This window comes from Odocoileus virginianus, unplaced genomic scaffold (genome assembly GCF_023699985.2).
Source record: "Odocoileus virginianus isolate 20LAN1187 ecotype Illinois unplaced genomic scaffold, Ovbor_1.2 Unplaced_Contig_10, whole genome shotgun sequence".
In the NCBI taxonomy this organism is placed as follows: Eukaryota; Metazoa; Chordata; class Mammalia; order Artiodactyla; family Cervidae; genus Odocoileus; species Odocoileus virginianus.
The window spans coordinates 535,641-557,565 of record NW_027224327.1 but is presented as its reverse complement, the minus strand read 5'-3'; the positions used below and the strand labels follow the sequence as shown (position 1 = coordinate 557,565).

Here is a 21,925-nt window from a genome sequence, read left to right as displayed (position 1 = left end):
CAATATGAATACATAGGTGTAATAATGATTGTGAATACTAAATGAATTTAAATTTTAAGTACAAAGGAAATGTGTAGGTAGAAAGTAGAAGAAGCAGGTGAGGGTCAAAATAGTTACCTCCTGAAGAGAGACAGGCAGGAAGTGATGAAGGACGGTGATGAAGGAAAGAGATCTGCTGTGTTTTATTAAAAGCTCTTTAGTACTATTTGACTTTCTAAATAATGTGCCTTTATTACATTGAGAGAACTTTTAAATCCATTAAAAAGCACCTGACAACACAGTGCTTTAATTTTACGATAGACCCATGTAGTGGATGTGTAGTTCTTACCCTTCGAATGCCCGCAGACGCTTGTATTCCGGTCGTGTCTCTTGTCTCTTCTAGAATGGCAGTTCGGAAAACCCTCATTCCCCCTCAGCCTCCTGACGTGGCCAGCCCTCGCGTGGAGAGCTCTGTGCGGAGTACGTCTGGGTCGCCCAGGCCTGCAGGGTGAGCACATAATTGAGGACAGGAAAGTCTAGTAACATGTTTCAACTTCACATAATTTGTCTGTGTGCATCTAAAAAACCCATTTTCTAAGCTGTGTGATCTGGACTCACTTCTCAACCTCTCTGGTCCTTAATTTCCTTATTTATGAAATGGGCATACTTATAATATCTTCCTCATAGGATTCCTGTGTATTCATAGCACTTAGAATAGAGCCTGCCTCATAGTAAACACCCAGTTCCTGGGTTGCTATCACAATGGCATTCCTGGCATTGCTATCAAAAATGGCATTATGACAATAGTTAATTCATGCTATTTTATTTATCTTCTTAATTCTAAAAGTAGTATTTTGGAAAAGAAAATGAGACTATAAAAATTAAATATAAAGTAAAAATCTTTGTCCCATTCTACACTCACCTCTCTAGTCCCACTCCCCAGAGTAATTTGTTACTGTTTTAGTCTCTAAGTCTTTGCAACCCCATGGACTGTATAGCCTGCCAGGTTCCTCTGTCCATGGGATTTTCCAGGCAGGAATACTGGAGTGTGTTGCCATTTCCTTCTCCAGGGGATCTTCCCATCCCAGGGATTGAACCTGCATCTCCTGCATTGGGAGGCAGAGTCTTTAACACTGAGCCACCTGGAGAGCAACCCCAGAGTAATATTAATTGGTTAAAGTTTTGTTAAGTGTCTTTCTACATCCTTTTCCACATACATGTGTAGATAGGCTGATAAGTTCTTAAAAGTAAGATTTTATTGATTGTTTATTATATGGCATGTTTTGCTTACATTAATAGTAGATTACTGTGCTAATATATTTAGATCTACTTCTTCATAAAACTTCGTTCAAGAAATTATGAATGCCATGTGTGTACTAAATCATTTCAGAATCCAGGGAAATAAAAGTGACTGAAACAAAGGGTCCATTCTCCTTAAGCTTACTGTCTAGTGAATGTAGAGAAATAATAAATATGTGAAGAAAAAGAAACCAGTGTAAAAGGAATATAAGTGATGGGAGAAGGGGTGATGACTTACAGAAAGGCTTCTTTGAGCAGAGGTTTTAAGAGCCATATGTTCTCTGATGTAAGACTGTTGGGCAGAGGAAAGAGCAGGGACCTGGACTTTGATGTAGGAGTACTTGCAGTCACCACTTTGTACATTAGTGCAAAAATGTACAAATAGCTGTGTAATCAGAAACTGTACATGGTTATTTATAATTTTTCTGTGACCTTAAAAACATTTGTGAAACTATTAAAAATGCTCTTCCTATTTCTTCAGGGAATCTCCCTGGCGTAGAGATCAAACCCAAGTCTCTTTCATTGCAGGCAGCTTTTTTACCATCTGAGCCACCAGAGAAGCCCGTAATATATAGGGAAATGGAAAAAAAATAGTAAAACTAAAGTTTACTCAGTACACTGTGATTGGAACATCAGAAGCACTGAGGATTAAAATGTTTTATTTCTTTCTAAAAACTCATCAAGAGTTCACCCTCTGCGTCCAAGGGTGTTAACACATGACAGGCATCCACAGGTTTGGTATCTGGATTTTTGTGTCCCCTAGGGGATGAGTACCAAGGGACAACTGTAGTTGGAACAGTGCTTGCCTTATTCACATTATATAACTTGTGATACAGAGCAAGAGTACTTCTATGTTTTAGTGAATTGTCATATTGCTTTCTAAATTTGGATCTGCCCTGACATTTTATCTTTTGTATTTTCAATATTGTAAATTTTCTCCAAGAGTTCCTTTAATGTGAGGTTTTTGCCGGTATCTCTTACAGGGACAGCTTATCTACCTTAACTAATCCTGGGAATCTTTGTGCACATTTCACAGTAGCATCTTTATCTGTGCAAGTGCAGATCAAGATTTCTCTTTGGAGAAATGTGTATTTAGGCTGGTGGGGTTTTGAGCTGTTAGTAAATTTTTTGGTTTATTAGTCACATCATTTGCAAATATTTTCTCCCAGTCTGAGGGTTGTCTTTTCATTTTGTTTGTTGTTTCCTTTGCTGTGCAAAAGCTTTTGAGTTTAAGTAGGTCCCATTTGTTTATTTTTGTTTTTATTTCCATTACTGTGGGAGACAGATCAAAAAGATATGCTGTGATTTATGTCAGAGTGTTCTGCCTATGTTTTCCTCTAGGAGTTTTATAGTGCACAGTCTCCCATTTAGGTCTTTAATCCATTTTGAGCTTATTTTTGTGTATGGAGTTAAGGAATGATCTAATTTCATTTTTTTACATGTATGTAGCTGTCCAGTTTTCCCAGCACCATTTGTTGAAGAGACTGTCTTTCCAGCATTGTGTAGTCTTGCCTCCTTTGTCATAGATTAATTGACCACAGGTGCATGGGCTTATTTTTGGGTTTCTGTCCTGATCCGTTGATCTGTAATTCTGTTTTTGTGCCAGAGCCATGCTGTTTGGATGACTGTACTTTTGTAGTATAATCTGAAGTCAGGGAGTCTGATTCCTCCAGCTCCCATTTTCTTTCTCAAGATTGCTTTGGCTATTCGGGGCCTTTTGTGTCTCCAAACAAATATTGAGATTTTTGTTCTAGTTCTATGAAAAATGCCATTGGTAATTTGATAGGGATTGCATCAAATCTGTAGATTACCTAGAGTAGTTCAGTCATTTTGACAATATTGATTCTTCCAATCCACAAACATGGTATATCTTTCCATCTGTTTATGTCTTCTTCAATTTCTTTCATCAGCATCTTATAGTTTTCAGAGTACAGGTCTTTTGTTTCCTTAGATAGGTTTATTGATAGGTATTTCGTTCTTTTTGATGTGGTGGTAAATGGCATTGTTTCCTGAATTTTCTCTTTCTAATCTTTTGTTGTTAGTGTATAGAAATGGAGCAGATTGCTTCGTGTTAATTTTGTAACCTGCAACTTTACCAGATTCATTGATGAGTTCTAGTAGTTTTTTGGTAGCATCTTTAGGATCTTCTGTGTCTAGTATCCTGTCATTTTGTCAACAGTGACAGTTTAACAAATTCTTTGCCAGTTTATGGAAACCCACTCCAGTATCCTTGCCTGGAAAATCTCATGGACAGAGGAGCCTGGTGGGCTGCAGTCCATGGGGTCGCAAAGAGTCGGGCATGACTGAGTGACTAACACATTTTCCAGTTTAGATTCCCTTTACTTCTTTTTCTTTCCTGTTTGCTGTAGCTAAGACTCCCAAAATTATGTTGAATAAAAGAGGTGAGAGTAGAATCCTTGTCTTATTCCTGGTTTTAGAGGGAACGCTTTCAGCTTTTCACTGCTGAATATGACTCTAGCTGTAAGTTTGTCGTATAAGGCCTTTATTATGTTAAGATATGTACCGTCTTTGCCCACTTTCTGGTCTTGGTATCAGGGTGATGGTGACCTCACAAATGAGTTTGGAAGTGTTCCTTCCTCTACAGTTTTTTGAAACAGTTTCAGAAGGATAAATGCTAACTTTTCTCTAAATGTTTGATTAAATTTGCCTGTGAAGCAGTCAGGTCCTGAACTTTCATCTATTGGGAGGTTTTTAATCACAATTTCAATTTCATTGCTTTTGATTGGCTTGTCCTTCTCTTCCAGGTTGTCCATTTTGTTGGCATACTGTTGCTCATAGTAGTCTCATGATTCTTGGTATTTCTGTGGAGTCAGTTGTAATGTCTCCTTTTTCATTTCTAATTTTATTGATTTGAGTCCTCCCTTTTTTTCTTGATGAGTCTGACTAAAAGTTTATCAATTTTATCTTTTCAAAGAACCAGCTTTTAGTTTCATTGATCTTTGCTATTGTTTTTTTGTCTCTATTTCATTTATTTCTGCTATGATCTTTATGATTTCTTTCCTTCTGCTAACTGGAGATTTTGTTGTTCTTCTTTCTCTAGGAGTTTTAGGTGTAAGGTTATGTAGTTTATTTGAGATTACTCTTGTTTCTTGAGGTAACATTGTACTGCTATAATCATCTCTCTTAGAGCTGCTTTTGCTGCATCCTGTAAGTTTTGCACCATTGTGCTTTAATTTTCGTTTGTCTCTAAGTGTTACTTTGTTTTCTCTAAATTTCTTCCGTGGTCCCATTGGTGGTTTAGCTGCATGTTGTTCAGCTGCCATGCGTTTGTGTTTGTTACAGTTCTTTTCTTGTACTTTATTTCTGATTTCATAGGAATTGTGATCAGAAAAGATGTTTGATATGACTTCCGTTTTCATAAATTTACCAAGGCTCACCTTATGATCCAACAAGTGGTCAATCCTGGAAAATGTTACGTGTGCACTTGAGAAGAATGTGTAGTGTGCTGCTTTTGGTTGGAATGCTCTGTGAACATTAGTTAAGTCCATCTGGTCTAACATGTCATTTAAGGCCTTAGTTTCTTTATTACTTTTCTACCACATAATCTGTCCATTGTTGAAAGTGGGGTATTAAACTACCCCACTATTGTTGTGTTACTGTCTATTTATCCCTTTATGGTTGTTGGTATTTGCCTTATATACTCAGGTGTTCATATGTTAAGTGCATATATATTTACAGTTGTTATATTGTCTTCTTGGATTGAACCCCTGAGCATTATGCAGTGTCCTTCTTTTTCTCTTACAACAATATTTGTTTTAAACTTTGTCTGATACAAATATTGTTACTCCACCTTTTTTATGATATCCATTTGTATGGAATACTTTCTGCCATCTCCTTAATTTCAATCTGTAAGTGTCCCTAGGTCTTACATGGGTCTTGTTTTTATTTTCATCCAACCAGTCTATGTCTTTTGGTTGGTGCATTTAATCCATTTACTCTAAGGCAATTATCAATATATATGATTGTATTGTTGGTTCAGTAGCTAAGTCTTGTCTGACTTCTTGAAACACCATGGAATGTAGCATTCCAGGCTTCCCTGTCCTTCACTATCTCACAGAGTTTGTTCAGATTCATGTCCATTGAGTTGATTGGACATGTTGATTATATCTAACCATTAGTTGATTAGTTGATTATATCTAACCATTTCATTGTCTGCTAGCCTCTTTTTTGCTTTCAATCTTTCCCAGCATCAGGGTCTTTACCAGTGAGTCAGCTCTTTGCATCAGGTGGCCAAAGCATTGGAACTTTTCAGCTTCAGCACCAATCCCTCCAATGAATATTCAGGGTTGATTTCCTTTAGGATTGACTGGTTTGATCTCCTTGCAGTCCAAGGAACTCTCAGGAGTCTTCTCTAGCACCACAGTTTGAAAACATCAGTTCTTCAGTGTCAGCCTTCTGTATGGTCCAACTCTTACATCCACACATAACTACTGGAAAAACCATAGCTTTGACTATATTGACCTTTGTCGGCAAAGTGATGCCTTTGCTTTTTAATACACTGTCTAGGTTTGTCATAACTATCCTTCTAAGGAACAAGTGTCTTTAAATTTCGTGACTGCAGTCACTGTCCTCAGTGATTTTGGAGCCCAAGAAAATTTTGGAGCCACCATTTCCACTTTCTCCCCGTCTGTTTGCCATGAAGTGATGGGACCTGATGCCATGATCTTAATGTTTTGAATGTTGATTGTTAAGCCAGCTCTTTTACTTTCTTCTTTCACCTCCATCAAGAGGGTCTTTAGTTCTTCTTCACTTTCTGCCATTGGAGTGATAATATCTGCATATCTGAGGTCCTAGGTATTTCTCCCAGCGATCTTGATTCCAGCTTGGTATTCATCCAACCCAGCGTTTTGCACGATGTACTCTGCCTGTAAATTAAGTAGCAGGGTGACATTATACATCCTTTATATACTCATTTCCCAAATTTGAACCAGTCAGTTGTTCCATGTCTATTTCTAACTGTTGCTTCTTGACCTGCAAACAGGTTTCTCAGGGGACAGGTGAAGTAGTCTGGTATTCTTTCAGAATTTTCCATAGTTTGTTGTGATCCACACAGCCAGAGGCTTTAGCCTAGTCAGTGAAGTAGAAGTACATTTTTTTTGGAATTCCCTTGCATTTTCTGTGATCCAGCATATGTTGCCAGTTTGATCTCTGGTATCTCTATCTTTTCTGAATCTAGCTTGTACATCTGGGAGTTCTTGATTCATGTGCTGTTGAAGCCTAGCTTGAAGGATTTTGAGCATTACTTTGCTAGCATGTGAAATCAGTGCAATTGTACAGTGATTTGAACATTTTGGGCATTTTCTTTCTTTGGGATTAGAATAAAAATTGATCTTTTCCTGTGGCCACTACTGAGTTTTCCAAATCTGCTGGTATATTGAGTGCAACACTTTTTAACAGCATCATCTTTTAGGATTTGAAATAGCTCAGCTGAAATTTCATCACCTCCACTAGCTTTGTTCATAGTAATGCTTCCTAAGACCCACTTGACTTCACACTCCAGGATGCCTGGAGTGTGGTCACATCATCATGGTTATCCAGGTCATTTAAAGGCCTTTTTTGTATAGCTCTTCTGTTTATTTGTGCCACCTCTTCTTAATCTCCTCTGCTTCTGTTAGGTCCTTGCCTTTCTGTCCTTTGTTGTGCCCATCTTTATATGAAATGTTCCCTTGATATCTCTAATTTTCTTGAAGAGATCTCTAGTCTTTCCCATTCTATTGTTTTCCTCTGTTTCTTTGCATTGTTCACTTAAGGCTTTCTTATCTCTCCTTGCTATTCTCTGGAACTCTGCATTCAGTTGGGTATATCTTTCCCTTTCTCCTTTGCCTTTCACTTCTCTTCTATTTTCTGCTGTTTATAAGACCTCAACTAGTTTGCCTTCTTGCACTTCTTTTTCTTTGGGATGGTTTGGTCATCATGTCTTATATCTTGTTACAAACCTCCATCTATAGCTCTTCAGGCAATCTGTCTGTCATATCTAACCCCTTGAGTTTCTTTGTCACCTCCATTGTATAATCATAAGGGGATTTGATTTAGGTCATACCTGAATGGTTTAGTGGTTTTTCCCTACTTTCTTCATTTTAAACCTGCATTGTGCAATAAGGAGCTCAGGATTGTAACCACAGACAGCTCCATGTCTTGTTTTTACTGAGTGTATAGAGTTTCTTCATCTTTAGCTGCAAAGAATATAATCAGTCTAATTTCAGTATTGACCATCTGGTGATGTCCATGTGTAGAGTCATCTCTTGTGTTGTTGGAAGAGGGTGTTTGCTATGACCAGTGTGTTCTCTTGGCAAAACTCTGTTAGCCTTTGCCCTGCTTCATTTTATACTCGAAGGCCAAACTTACCTGTTATTCCAGGTATCTCTTGGCTTCCTCCTTTTGCATTCAAATCCCCTACAATGAAAAGGACATTTTTGGGGGGTGTTAGTTCTCAAAGGTCTTATAAGTCTTTGTAGAACTATTCATCTTCGCTTCTTTAGCATTAGTATTTGGGGCATAGACTTGGATTACTGTGATGTTGAATGGTTTGCCTTGGAAACAAACCAAGATCATTCTGTCATTTTTGAGATTGCACCCAAGTGCTGCATTTTGGATTCTTTTATTGACTATGAGGGCTACTTCATTTCTTCTAAGGGAATCTTGCCCACAGTAATAGATGATATGGTCATCTGAATTAAATTTGCCCATTCTGGTCCATCTCCTGCTTGACATGTCCAGTTTATCTTGATTTATGACCCTGACATTCCAGGTTCCTATGCAGTATTATTCTTTACAGCATCAGACTTTACTTTCACCACCAAACACATCCACAACTAAGTGCCATTTCTGTTTTGGCCGAGCCTCTTCATTCTTTCTGGAGCTGTTCTCTGCTCTTCCCCAGTAGCATATTGGACACCTTCCAACCTGGGGGGCTCATCTTCCAGTGTCATATCTTTTTGTCTTTTCATACTGCTCCCTGGATTCTCGAAGCAGGAACACCGAAGCAGTCTGCTGTTGCCTCCTCCAGTGGGCTGTGTTTTGTCAGAACTGTCTGCCGTGACCTGTCCACCGTGGTTAGCCCTGCATGGATGTTGTGGCTCGTAGCTTCATTGAGTCAGACAAGGCTGTGTGATCCTTGTGATCATTTTTGTTAGCTTTTTGTGATGTGTTTTTTGTTCTGGAGGGTGTGGTATTGTAGCACTTGATTCTTCTGGATAAGAGGCTTGTGCAGCCTTCCTGATGGGAGGGACTGTACATGGGGAAAACTAGGTCTTACTCTGATGGGCCAGACAATGCTCATTAAATCTTTAATCCAATGTTTGCTGGTGGGTGGGGCTGTCTGCCTCCCTGTTAGTTGTTTGGCCTGAGGCGCCCCAGTCCTGGAGTCATACAGGCTCTATGGTAAGGCTGAGGGCTACCTTCAAAAGCATCTGTGCCAGCATGCACCTCCCAGGACTGCTGCTGCCTCTGCCCCTGTCCCTGTCCCTGAGGCAGGCCACTGCCAATGAAGGTCTCCTAATGGGGTCACTGTTGCTTTTCCCTGGGTCCTGGTGCGCACATTGTTTTGTTTGTGCCCTATGAGCATCTCCGTTTTCACCAGTCCTGTGGAAGTTCTGTAATCAAATCCCGCTGTCCTTCAAAGTTGGATTCCTGGGATTCCCATCCCTTTGCTGAATTCCCAGGTTGGGAAGTCTGATGTGGGTGGGGCCTAGATCCTTTGCAGTGGGAGAATTTCTTTGGTATTGTGGGTCTTCTGTCTGGGTCACCCACCCAGCAGGTATGGGATTTGATTTTATTGTGATTGTGCCCCTCCTACCATCTTGTTGCAGTTTCTCCTTTGTCCTTGGACATGGGGTATCATTCTTTTGATCCAAACGTCCTCGTGTCAGTGGTTGTTCAGCAGCTAGTTGTGATTTTGGTGTTCCCACAGATGAGTGCACATTTGGAAATCACCTTTTTTGCTTTCTTTTTCAATGAATTTGACTACTCTCAGTACCTCATATAAATGGAGTCCTGTAGTACAATCACCCCCTCGATATCCCTGGGGCATTGCTTCCATAACCCATACCATTGCAGATGCCAAAATCCATAGAAGCTCAAGCCCCTTATATCAAATGGCACATTATTTGCATGTAACCTGTGCATCTCTGGATTACTTACAATACATACAGTGTCATTGCTGTGTAAGTCATAGCGAGTATGCAGCAAGTTCAAGTTTTGCTTTTTGGAACTTTCTGGAATTTTTTTTCCCTGAATATTTTCCATTCCCTGCTGGTTGGATCCACCGATGTGGAGCCTGCCAGGTATATAGAGTGCCAACTGTATTTGTCTTTGTGATTGGCTTATTTTACTTAGTACAGTGTCCTGAGATGCACCCCTCAGATGATTTTTTTTTTTTTTTCAATCTGTGCCTTGTCTTTTCAACCTCTTGTAATAGTCTTTAGCATAGCAGAATTTTTGAATTTTGATGATGCCCAATTTATCTGGTTTTTTTTTCTTCTATGGATTATGCTTTTAGTATCATGTCTAAGAATTCTGATCATAAAAGTTTCATGGTTTTACATTTTTGCATTTAGATTTCTGATCCCTGTTTAGTTCATTTTTTGAGGTCTCGGTCAATATTGAATTTTTTGCCTATACAAGTCCTTTTGTTTTTGGCCTTGAGCTCGCAGGGTATTATTTTGTGTTGCTTTTGATACTTTTGAGTTTTCAGTAGTAGTAATATAAATAGGCAAACTTTTACAGCTGTTAAATGAAATATTTGACTTTAAAAATGTTTGAGAAGAATTTGTAAGGACATTAATTTTGCTGTATAAAGCTGACAAAAATCAATACATTTTTGAGCACTATATTTGTAGGTGTCTGAAGTATCTCTGATGAAACTTATACTGGAAAGTTATAAGAGTGGTGCCTGTGGGTAGAGGGCTGGGTATGCAAAGTGGAGGGAAGTTATTCTCAATTTGTATTGTTTTGTATCTGCTCAATTTTTAAAGCTCCTAAGGCAGCATACACAGTAACAAATTCTTGGAGGGAAAAATACACTAGTTTGATGAAAACTGATTGCCTTTCAGTGAAGTGACTTTCAGTAATTTCTTTAAACTGTTCTTTGTTTTCTAAGTTAATTTTATTACTGCCTATAAAAACTTGATGGCAATGGTTCTAAAACTTGAATTCCCTATAAAAGTTACCTTGAAGTTCAACTTCTAAAATCAAGGAATAGAGTTTAAGCTGTGCTGTGTGTTGGACAAATATTCACGTTCTGAGATGATCCAAGTTAAATAAACTTTCTGTTGTTTGCTACATCATCTTTGCTTTTGTTTTTCAGTGCCAAACCCAAGTCAGAAATCCACGTATCAATGGCCACTCCAGTCACTGTGTCTATGGAGACCTTGTCCAGTCAAAATAGTGACCAGCCCACCATTGCAGTCCCACCCACCACTCAGCAGCCTCCACCAGCCATTCCAACTATGATTGCAGCAGCTAGCCCCCCGTCACAACCAGCAGTCGCCCTTCCGACCATTCCTGGAGCAGTTCCCATCACTCCACCCATCACTACCATTGCCGCCGCCCCTCCGCCATCAGCAGCTGTGGGTGGCAGTCTCTCTTCTGTTTTGGGCCCTCCTGTACCTGAGATAAAAGTTAAAGAGGAAGTGGAACCAATGGACATCATGAGACCAGTTTCTGGTACGTTCATTTGTAGGATACTCTTTGCTGGCAATTGCTTCTTCCCCTTTTCTTACTCTCCTCAAGAGTCCAAACTCCTGTATGACCCTCAGTCTGGAAGCCTGATTCCTAGATGCCCATTTGAAATTTCCATTTCATTAGTTTTTAATAAATAGAAAAAAGCATCCTTTTCAAAACTGAAACCATATTGCTGCCATTTTTGTAACTAATTTTATTTCTCACCCAAATCAATGAAAAGATTGTTTCCCCAAGAGTATCTTTAAACATAGCTTCTTATATTCATTAAGGAAGTATTACCATATAAAGAGGATCACAATACTGTTGACTTAAAGAATAGTCACAATCTAAAAGTTGAGAGTTATGTTTTATTCAGCGGGAATTTTTAGGACTTCAAGCCTGGGAGACAGCATCTCAAGTGACCCTGAGAGAACTGCTCTGAGGAGGCAGGGGGAGGAGTCAGGTTATATAGAAGTTTGCAACGCGGGGCAGGTAGTCTGAACATTGAAAATATTTTTGTGAATTGAAGAAAACCAGATATCTCAAGTTAAGGAATTTAGCGCTTTTCTGTGTATGGGAAGATGCAAAAGTCTGGGCTCACTGAAATCATTCCTTTCATATGTATCTCAGCTTTCTGTGACCGGATCCTTCATTTTTCCTCAGTGCTTACCACCTGCCAAATCACAGGTATAGTTCTCCTTCCTGGTCATCTTGGAGAGCTAGATGAGTGTGACATCCTTGTTGATTCATATGGCAGGTAACACTCCATTTCTCAATGTGATTATAGCTAAGTGCTGATTAATTTATGATTTATTTCCTGCCAGTTTTTTTTTTTTGCCTTGTGTATGCAATACAGTAAGATTTGCATTGTTAAAAATAGCCTCTTGATAAACATTATTTATGATTAGTAAAATCCCAGAAGTACCACTCTCCCTTTTTCTTTTCTTCTCAACACTAAACTTCCAGTTTGTAAAAAGGCAGGTCACTTTAGAGGTTTTCTTTCTGTTTGCTTGGAATTCTGGGCACTTGTTTTGTTTGTTGGGTTTTTTGTTGTTTTGGGCATTTTTTCAGCTGTGATCCTTGTTTAGACATACGAAATCTTTGTTGTGGCACTCAGGATCTTCACTGTTGCGTGTCAGATCTTTCATTGCAACACATGGCCTAGTTGCCCCACAACATGTGGGGTCTTAGTTCCCTGCCAAGGGAACCAAACCCATGTCCCCTGCATTGGAAGGCAGGTTCTTAACCACTGGACTGCCAGGGAAGTCCCTGTTTTCTGTTTTTTCCATAATTTATTGTGAAGTCTTATTTTTCTTGACTATAAAATTAGCATTCAGTGTATGAAATTTATATAAAACAGACAAAGCCAAAGTGAAAAGCAAGTCACTTTCTGCCGTAGTTACCTAGCATTACCCTCTACCATTTCGGCATGAAGGCCCCCACCTCCCATAACACACATTCAGTTAATAGGTGTGGTCACGCTGTGCCTACAGTTTGTAAATCTGCTGTGTATTTATTTGCTTATTTATTCCATTTATAATGTCATGAAACATCCTATATGGTAACACCCTATGATTCCTCAGCACTTCTGTTGAAAGATGCTATGGGCCACCCTGGAGGGGAAATGAAATGGTGTTCATCTGCTCTGTCATCCTTCTAGATAGTTCCTCTTGCCTTTCCATACTGGTCCTAGTTCTTCCTCAAATTTTCGGGCTCGACACCAGCCTTGGTTCTGTCAGGCTCTTCATCAGGCACTTTGTACAGATCATCCACATCTTCCATCTTGGAGATTGCATTTTAGCAAGAGTGGTAAGCAGTAAAATAAAGGACAAAATGTAAGGGAAAGTTAGGGTTGGATGTGTGATTTTTTTTTTTTAAGAGTTTTAAAGGGAAAGCTTTACCGAGATTTTTGAATAGAGACATTAAAGAGGTTAAATGCTGGCCATGAGAGTATCTGGAAAAAAAGCATTTCAGACTAAGAGAGCAGTAAATGTAAAAGCCTAAGACAGGAACATGCCTCTTGTGCTCAACAAATAGCACAGAGGCGTTGACAGATGGAGCTCAGTAAGCGAGGGGAGTAGGAGAGAGAAGGCCAGAGGTGCGGGGTCAGGACTGAGAGCTGTGAGCCTCTGTAAGGACTGTGACTTTGCTGAGGGAGCTGGGAGTTGTGAGAGGGTTCTGAGTAGAGGAGGGCCTTGAGCTCACTTCTGTTTCTAATAGATCACTCTGGTTACTCTGTAGAAAAAAGACAGGGAACAAGATTAGAATTAGGGAGATGTGTGTAGAGGCTATGGCTTTAACAGCAGGGACCAGCGAAGGTTTCAGCCAAGGTAGTAGCAGTACCAGTGGTGTGACCTGGTGAAAGTATAGATATATTATTGAAGAACTAAGAGAATTTCTTTAAAGAGGGATATTGTGCGTGAGGAACAGCATCAGGGGAAACTAAAGGTTTTGATCTTAGTAACTGGAAGCATAGACTTCCCAGGTGGCACAGTGGTAAAGAATCCACCTGCCAATGCAGGAGATGCAAGAGACACAGGTTCGATCCCTGGGTCAGGAAAATCCCCTGGAATAGGAAATGGCAACCCACTCCAGTATTCTTGCTTGGAAAATCCCATGGTCAAAGGAGCCTAGCAGGCTGCAGTCGTGGAGTCTTGAAAAGAGTCAGACATGACTGAGCGACCAAGTACAAACACAAAACTAGAAACCCTCATCTTCAGTACAGCAGGGGGCCTCCATTGTGTAGGGAGAGATTAGGAGTGAGTTTTTCCCCCGGTGAGTTTGAGTTAGACTTTCAAGTGGACATCAAGTAGTCTGATCTATAAGCCTAGCTTTTGGAAGAAAAATAAGTTGCAAGTGTAAATTGGGAAGTTGCCATTGTATGTATGAATTGTGTTTGAAGCCACGAGCCTGGCTGGATAGTGGATAGGATCCTCTGAAGAATGAGTGCTAATAAGAAACAGAAGTGGCTGGAAACGGAGCCCCGGGGCACTGCAACATTTTGAGAAAGGAGGGGAGTCCGGAACCACTGTCTGCCTGAATGGACAGGCGGGAGTGATAGGAATAAAACGTGGAGTGTGTGATGTCCTGGAAAGCCAGGACAAGGGTCACAGCTGCTGAGAGATGGAGTACGGTGAGGACTGAGCAGCGACCATTGGGTGTAACAACATGAAGGTCATGCAGATCTTGAGAGGAGCAGTTGCCATGTAATCATAACGGGTCACGGTGGGGTGTGGGTTCAGGAGAAAGCTGGGAGATAACTGTGAGAGACATTGAGTATAAACAGCATTTGAGGGACTTGTTATAAAGCACTAGGAAAAGGAAGGACAATACCTGAAGGGAAATGATGCCAAGAGAGTTTTCTTTTTGGCCACACTGGGTCTTCGTTGCTGCACACGGGCTTTCTCTGGTTGCTGTTCTTTGTCATGGTGCACAGACTTCTCATTGTGGTTTCTCTTGTGGAGCACAGGCTCTAAGCATGTGTGCCTCAGTAGTTGTGGCATGTGGGATTTTCCGAGACCAGGGATCGAACCATGTCCCCTGCGTTGGCAGGTGGATTCTTAACTACTGGACCACCAGGGAAGTCCCGAAAGTTATTTTTAAGACAGGACAAATGAGTTCTGTATGTTCATAGTTGGAGAGTTGGGTTTAACCTGCGGTACTTTTTGTTTAGTGAGTGCAGCATAGCATGAGAAGAGACAGTAAGTGAATAAATAAAATTGATAGGAGAGCTAAAACCCAGTGATAGGAGTGAGAAGATATTAGAGGAATGAATGACAGCAAAAAACTACTATGATTAATGGAAAATAGTTCTTAATGGTGTGTAAGAATTGTTGGAGGTGAGTTGCTAAGAGAAGTGACCTGGAAAGAGAGTTGCTTTTGACTGGAAAGTCAGATGTTAGAAATTGAGATTTGATGACAGAGTTAAGGCTATGACTGTTGGGAATGGATGGCTGAGGAATGGTAGAAGGAAAGGATGGACCAAGGATATAGTAGAAGAGTTGAGGTGAACTTTTATCTTGAATTGCAAGTCACCAGATATATGATCCATACAAGCCCAAACAAATGTTGTTGACTTTGTATTTAGAATGCTCTTTATCTGGAGGCACTGGACTGACTGTGCTCTGAAACCAGACTGCCTCTGTCAGTGCCCAGCTCTCCGTCTTTCTCTTTGTGTAATGTATGCCACATTTTCTCATCTTTAAATTAAGGGATAATATTGTCTACTTACTCAGATTATTTTTTAAGATTATATGAGGTAATGGGTTATTTCCTAGAAACTACTGCTGAAAGACTTGAAAAATACTGGCTTGAACATGTAAGTTTTTATTGTTTCCCTTGAAGTGAATCCTGAAGCAGACAGTCCAGGCATGATATGTGGATTCCATGAAATCTTTAGGGATCCAGACTTCTACCACCCCTAGCATTTGACCCTAATGTTCTTGATTCAAGATAGCTGCTGGAACTCCAGCTATCCCATCTGAGTTCCAGGGTCACAGGAAGAAGACATAGAGTGGGTAAAGCATTCTTTATTTAAAGGAAACTTCTTAAAATTTCTGCAGAGCACTAGGATTTTCATTTCAAATAGCCATACCATACTGTAAGGGAAGCTAGTAAATACGGTCTTTCAGCTGAGCGGCAGTGTGCCCATTTCAGAGTGAGGGGTACTTGTACTAAGGGAGATGAAGATGTGAGGTGTCAGAGAGCAGTGGGCAACCTCTGCCACAGTTAGAGTGCTTTAGCACCATCCTGGGCACGTCTAAATGTTAGCTCTCTTTTCTGTCTGTGTTAACTTTCTCTGGTGGCGATCATCTGACAGTGTCCACAGTGTTTGGGTTCTCAAACATGTGCAACCTGTTTCCTATGACAGCAGTTCCTCCTCTGGCTACCAGCACTGTGTCTCCGTCTCTGGCATTGCTGGCTAACAACCTGTCCATGCCTACAAGTGACTTACCCCCTGGTGCTTCGCCAAGGAAAAAGCCTCGGAAGCAGCAGCACGTGATTTCAACAGAAGAAGGGGACATGATGGAGACCAACAGCACTGACGACGAGAAGTCCACTGCCAAGAGCCTTCTGGTGAAGGCAGAGAAGCGCAAGTCTCCTCCCAAGGAGTATATTGGTAATGCTCACTTGAGTTAGCTTTTGTCATGGAAAGCTTCCCTGAGGCTGTTTACAAGAGCTGGATTTCACTTACAGCTCATCTGCAGAAATTGTACCAGCAATATTGTTGCAAATATATAGTAAGCTATATAATGTTTTCTTTTTCTTCTCGTTTAAATAGATGAAGAAGGTGTAAGGTATGTCCCAGTGCGTCCAAGACCTCCCATTACTTTGCTCCGTCACTATCGGAACCCCTGGAAAGCTGCTTACCACCACTTTCAGCGGTACAGTGATGTCCGGGTCAAAGGTCAGTTTTGCCAGAAATGGTTAGTGTTGACTCATGCAGTTAGTCTTTCACTCAGCTGTGTTAAAGTCACAGTAGAATGAAAAGACAGAATCACAGTTTTCCAGCTTCAAAAAGAATCCCGTCAGTTTTGTTATGAATCTCAAGACTTTATTGTTTACTCTTAATCATAATATACAGTTGAGCATAAAATTTGGAGAATTATCCTTTGCCTTAGAAAGCTATATGTACTTTACTGGAAACACAGTCTAATGAATTAAGTGACTGCCTATGTTGCCAGCTCCCCAAGTAGTGACAGATGACCTCCTTAGCCCCTAAAGTAGTTGAAGAGGAGTTATACTAGATTGTTACAGGACGTAGACCACAGTAGTCCCAGGATGCTCAGATGTGCATTCAGCATAAGCCCTAGAAAGTGTATTTTCCAAAAGACCTTTTGTTTAACATATGTGAAACAAAAGATCTTTTGTTCAGCATTTGTTCAAACATATGTGGGATGGTCTAGCGTAAACACCGTAAATGTTTTTGTGATTGTTGAACTTGAGAATAACATTCTAATAAGCCCACTTATAGTGAAAATGACTGATAGCAGTTTGCTTGAATCTACAAATATTTCTATGGATAGACTTCAAGTGTTATTAATCTCAAATATAGTCATTGTATAGAGAAGTGTGAGTTTTCAGAGAATTGGCCACATTTCCCATTCCCTCAAATAAATTGTAATTGGAAGCTTCTCCGAGGGTTCCCTTGAAGCCTCAAGATGAGTCCAAGTTAGATGGTGTGGACTAAAGCCCCTGAGCAGGAGTGAAGATCCTGACAGTTCAGTCTCTGAATGGAAGCACAGAGATGGCTGCACTGCCCAGCTTTTCTTCCTCATGAGTGTACCCTGAGTTTAGAAAAGAGGGTGAGACTTCCAAAGAGAAATCAGAGAATGTTTTCCTTTGGTGAAAGTAGGATACGAGCCACCAAACATTTCTTCACACCACAGAATTCCATATTATAGCAGGAAAATATTTACAGTTTCCATAATAACATTTTAAACCATTAAAGAAAATACTTACTGCTTATTGGAATTCACTCTTCATAAGCTATCTCAAGAAAGGTAATTTGACAGCTGAAAATATTGATGATTCCTAAATCTTCTGTTCAAATATGTATGTATTAATCACTTTGTGCCAAGTCTCTTGACTGTTAAACTTTAATTGAACTGTTTTGCCTAAGCTCTAAAATCATATTCATATAAACAAGTAAAGACAGAGTACGGAAAACAGGTAATTCACTTGAAAAGAAGAAAGAAATGGCAAGAAGCACAGGAAACAAACAGAAAACAAATAACCTGGCAGACTTAGCCTTACATATCAGTAATTATCTTAAGTGTAAATAATCTAATATATCAGTTAAGACACAGATTGGCAGAGAGAATGAAAAAAATATCCAGCTGTATTCTGTCTGTAAGAAACTTCAGATACAGTGTATCAGTAGAGTGACAGTAAAAGGATGAAAGACCAAACATTGCAGTAATTAATTTTAAAAAAGAGTGGTTATATTAATATCAAATAAAATAGACTTCAGAGGAAAGAAAATTACCAGAAATGAAGAAAGGCATTACATACTGATTTTAAAAATAGTCAACAAAAACCAAGAGCTTCAGAAATATGAGGCAGAAACAGCTGAAAGAAATAGTAGGCAAATATGTAGCTATAGGTAGAACTTCAACATACTCATCTCAGCAATTGATAGAAGCACTTGATAGAGAATCAGCAAAAATATGCAAGAAGTGAATACCACAAACCAACATTTAATAGACATTTATAGGACACTTGAACTGCAGCAGAATACATATTCTCTCAAGATGCACATAGACCTTATTTAGGATCATAAACCTCAACAATTTTGGGAGAATTGAAATCATGTAGAGTATCTTCATTGGCCATGATAGACTCAAACTAGAAACCAGTGACAGATAACAGAAAAACTTCCAACCCATGGAAATTAAACATGGGGTTGGCCATGGCTCGCTAGAGGGACAAAGATACTGGCGGCAGCAGTTCTGAGGAGCACTCATTGGTATGAGCCCTCCCAGAGGCTGCCACTAGCTCCAGCCAGCTCCTCCAGGCTCCAGTGCTGGAGTGCCTCAAGCCAAATAACCAGCAGGACAGGAACACAGCGGCCCCCCCCGCCCCCATCAGCTCATGCTTGTGCTAAGTCACTTCAGTCCTGTCTGACTCTCTGATCTGGTAGAGTATAGCTCTCCAAGTGCTTCTGTCCATGGGATTCTCAAGGCAAGAATGCTGAATTTGGTTGCCGTTTCCTACTCCAGAGGATCTTCCTGACCCAGGAGTCAAACCTGCCTCTCTCGCGTCTTCTGCATTGGCAGGGGGGTTCTTTACCACTAGTGCCATCCAGCAGACAGCTTAAGTCTTCCAGAGCACAGCCCTGACCACCAGAGGGACAGGACCCAGCTCCACCCTCCCCTGGGCAGGAGCCAGTCCCTCCCCTTAGGAAATCTGCACAGTCCTCTTAGACAGCCTCATCCACCAGAGAGTGATAGCAGAAGTAGCAGCTACAGTACTGCAGCCTGCAGAATGGAAACCAAAGTCACAGGAAGCTAAACAAAATGAGACAGCAGAGTAACGTGTCCCCCACGAAGGAACAAGATAGAACCCCAGAAGAACAGCTAAGTGAAGTGAAGATAGGCAGCCTACCAGAAAAAGAGTTTGAAATAATGATAGTGAAGAAGATCCAGCACGGAAAAAATATAGAGGCGTAGATCAAGAAGGTACAACAGATGTTTTACAAAGACCTAGAAGAGCTAAGGAACAAAGATGAGCAACACAATAACTAAAATGGAAACTATCCTGGAAGGAATCAATGGCAGAATAACTGAAGCAGGAAAGCATATGCGTGATCTAGAAGGCAGAATGGTGGAAATCACTGCCATAAAACAGAATGGAGAAAAAAGAATGAAAAGAAATTAAAACGGTCTGAGAGACCTCTGAGACAACATTAAATGTACCAACATTCACATTATAGGGGTCCCAGAAGAGAGAGAGAAAGAACCTGAGAAAATACTTAAAGACATAATAGCTGAGAACTTCCCTAACATGGGAAAGGAAATAGTCAACCAAGTCCAGAAAGCACAGAGTCCCAGGCAGGAAAAACCCAAGGAGGAACACACCAAGACACATAGTAACTTTTGTCAAAAAGACAAAAATAAAACATTAAAAGCAACAAAGGGAAAACAACAGATAACATACATGGAAATTCCCATAAGGTTATCAGCTGATTTCTCAGCAGAAACTTTGCAGGCCAGAAGGGAATGGCAATAATACAATATATTTAAAGTGATGAAAGGAAAGAACCTACAACCAAGAATACTCTACCCAGCAAGGCTGTCATTCAGATTTGATAGAGAAATCAAAAGCTTTACAGACAGGTAAAAGCTGACAAAATTCAGCACCACGAGACCCGCTTTGCAACGAATTCTAAAGGAATTTCTCTTAAGTGGAAAAGACCACAACTAGAAACAAGAAAATTGCCAATGGAAAAGTTCACTGGTAAAGGCAAATGTACAGTAAGGGTAGGGAGTCATATCCACACAAACATGATATCACAACCAGCAATTGTGAGGAGACCACAAATGTAGGATATTGGAAATGCATTTGAAATTTAAAAATCAAAAGCTTATTAACAATCTCGTCTATATACAGACTGCTGTATCAAAACCTCATGGTAACCACAAACAAAGTTGACAGTAGATACACACTTAGGAGAGGAATCCAAACACAACACTAAAGTTAGTCATCAAATGACAAGAGAACAAAAGAAGACCTATGAAGAAAAAAGACCTATGAAAACAATCCAAAACAATAAAATGGCAGTAAGAACATACCTATCAATGATTACCTTAAATGTAAATGGATTAAATGCTTCAACCAAAAGACATAGACTGGTGAATGGATACAAAAACAAGGCCCATAAGTATGCTGTCTGTAAGAGAACCACTTCAGATCTAGGGACACATACAGACTGAAAGTGAGAGAATGGGAAAAGGTATTCTGTGCAAATGGAAATCAGAAGAAAGCTGGAGTAGCAGCACTCGCACTCATACCAGGCAAAACAGACTCACAGAAAACAAAGGACACTACATAATGATCAAGGATCAACCCAAGAAGGTGTAACAATTGTAAATAATATATGCACCCAACATAGGAACACCTCAATGTATAAGGCAAACACTAACGGCCATAAAGGGAGAAACTGACAGTAACACAGTAGTAGTGGGAGACTTTAACATGCCACTTTCATCAGTGGACAGATCATCCAGACAAAATCAATAAGGAAACACAGTATTAGAAATTCTAATAAAGACACATGCTGTTGAGGATGTAGAGAAACTAAATTTCTCATACATTCCTTTGAGCATTTTCGTTGTTATCCCACTGCCTTCTAGACTCCATTGTTTCTCTTGAGAAGTCAGCTGTTGATTTTAATGGGATTATATTGTAAGTGATACATTGTTTTATCTTGCTCCTTTGAAGATATTTTCAGCTTTGACTTTCAACATTTTTACTATGATATGTCTGTCTTTATCTTTGCATTTATCTTCTTTGGAGTTAGCCTTGAGCTCCCTGATACATACGTTACTGTTTTTCATTAAATGTGGGAAATCTTTAGTCATTCATTTTTTCTTTGACTATTTCTTCTCCTTTATCTCTTTTCCTTTTGGTACTCCATTATACATGCATTGGTGCTCTTAATGGTGTATAATTTCTGTCTCTCTGTTGATACTCTCTTTAGTGTGACATGATTATCAGCCTTTCTTTTACTTCTTCACTCATACTTTCTTTTCATTCTGTGAATTTATTCATAATGGCTACTTTGAAATCTTTTTCTGTTAAATCTGACATCTGGTCACTCTGTCAAGCATTTTCTGGTGCCTATTTCTTTTTCCCCCCTGTGTGGGTCATACTTCCCAGCTTGTTTGAATGCTTCATAATTTGTGTTGGGAACTGGACATTTTAGATAATGTAGCAACTCCAGGTACTGGTTTTGCTGCCTCCTCAAAGACTCACTATAGTTATTTGCATTTTTAGCTGTTTAGTGACTGGCTGGATTCTTTTAGTGAAGTCTGATCAGCTCCACCCCACTAGCACCACCAAGTGTTAAACCTCTGATGTTCCTCCTTGGGGAGACATAGCTTTGAGTGTGCCCAGAGCCACCGTGGGAGGACAGTAGCATTAGTAGGCTTCTCTCCTACTGTTTCCCTGACCACGTCCAACTGATAAACCCCACTTATTGCTTGCCAGTCGATCTGTTAAGAACACAGTACTGGAATTTGCCCTTAAACACAAATTCCTCTGCAAACTAATCCAGTCGTATTGTAGCTCCTGGCCAGAATGGTTTCTGAGGTCACTGTTTGATAATCATTCTGCCCCCAAGGAGAGCTCCTGCCAGCTATCTCACTCTTTGTTCTTTCCTGCAAATGGGTCAGCCCACAGTCTAGGCTGTGTCTTCACTATGTCTGCACATTTCCTCCCACTTGCCTTACCTACACCCTCCACT

The 21,925-nt window shown here is 40.1% G+C and overlaps 1 protein-coding gene across 8 annotated transcripts in view; it reads left to right on the top strand.

The window, feature by feature from the left end:
* SAP130 (Sin3A associated protein 130) overlaps positions 1 to 21,925 on the top strand; it is a 74,426-nt gene that overhangs the window by 44,627 nt on the left and 7,874 nt on the right. For 6 of the 8 annotated variants that reach the window (XR_011486407.1, XM_070463966.1, XM_020886323.2 and 3 more), the window contains exons 15-18: positions 383 to 487; positions 10,604 to 10,962; positions 15,830 to 16,078; positions 16,241 to 16,366. Coding sequence is in view for 7 of the 8 variants with exons in the window: in XM_070463966.1 (XP_070320067.1) it covers positions 383 to 487; positions 10,604 to 10,962; positions 15,830 to 16,078; positions 16,241 to 16,366 (839 nt within the window). In the remaining variant the exon portion in view is untranslated. The remainder of the gene's footprint in view (positions 1 to 382; positions 488 to 10,603; positions 10,963 to 15,829; positions 16,079 to 16,240; positions 16,367 to 21,925) is intronic. The other 2 variants (XM_020886325.2, XM_020886324.2) reach the window with 1 other exon arrangement.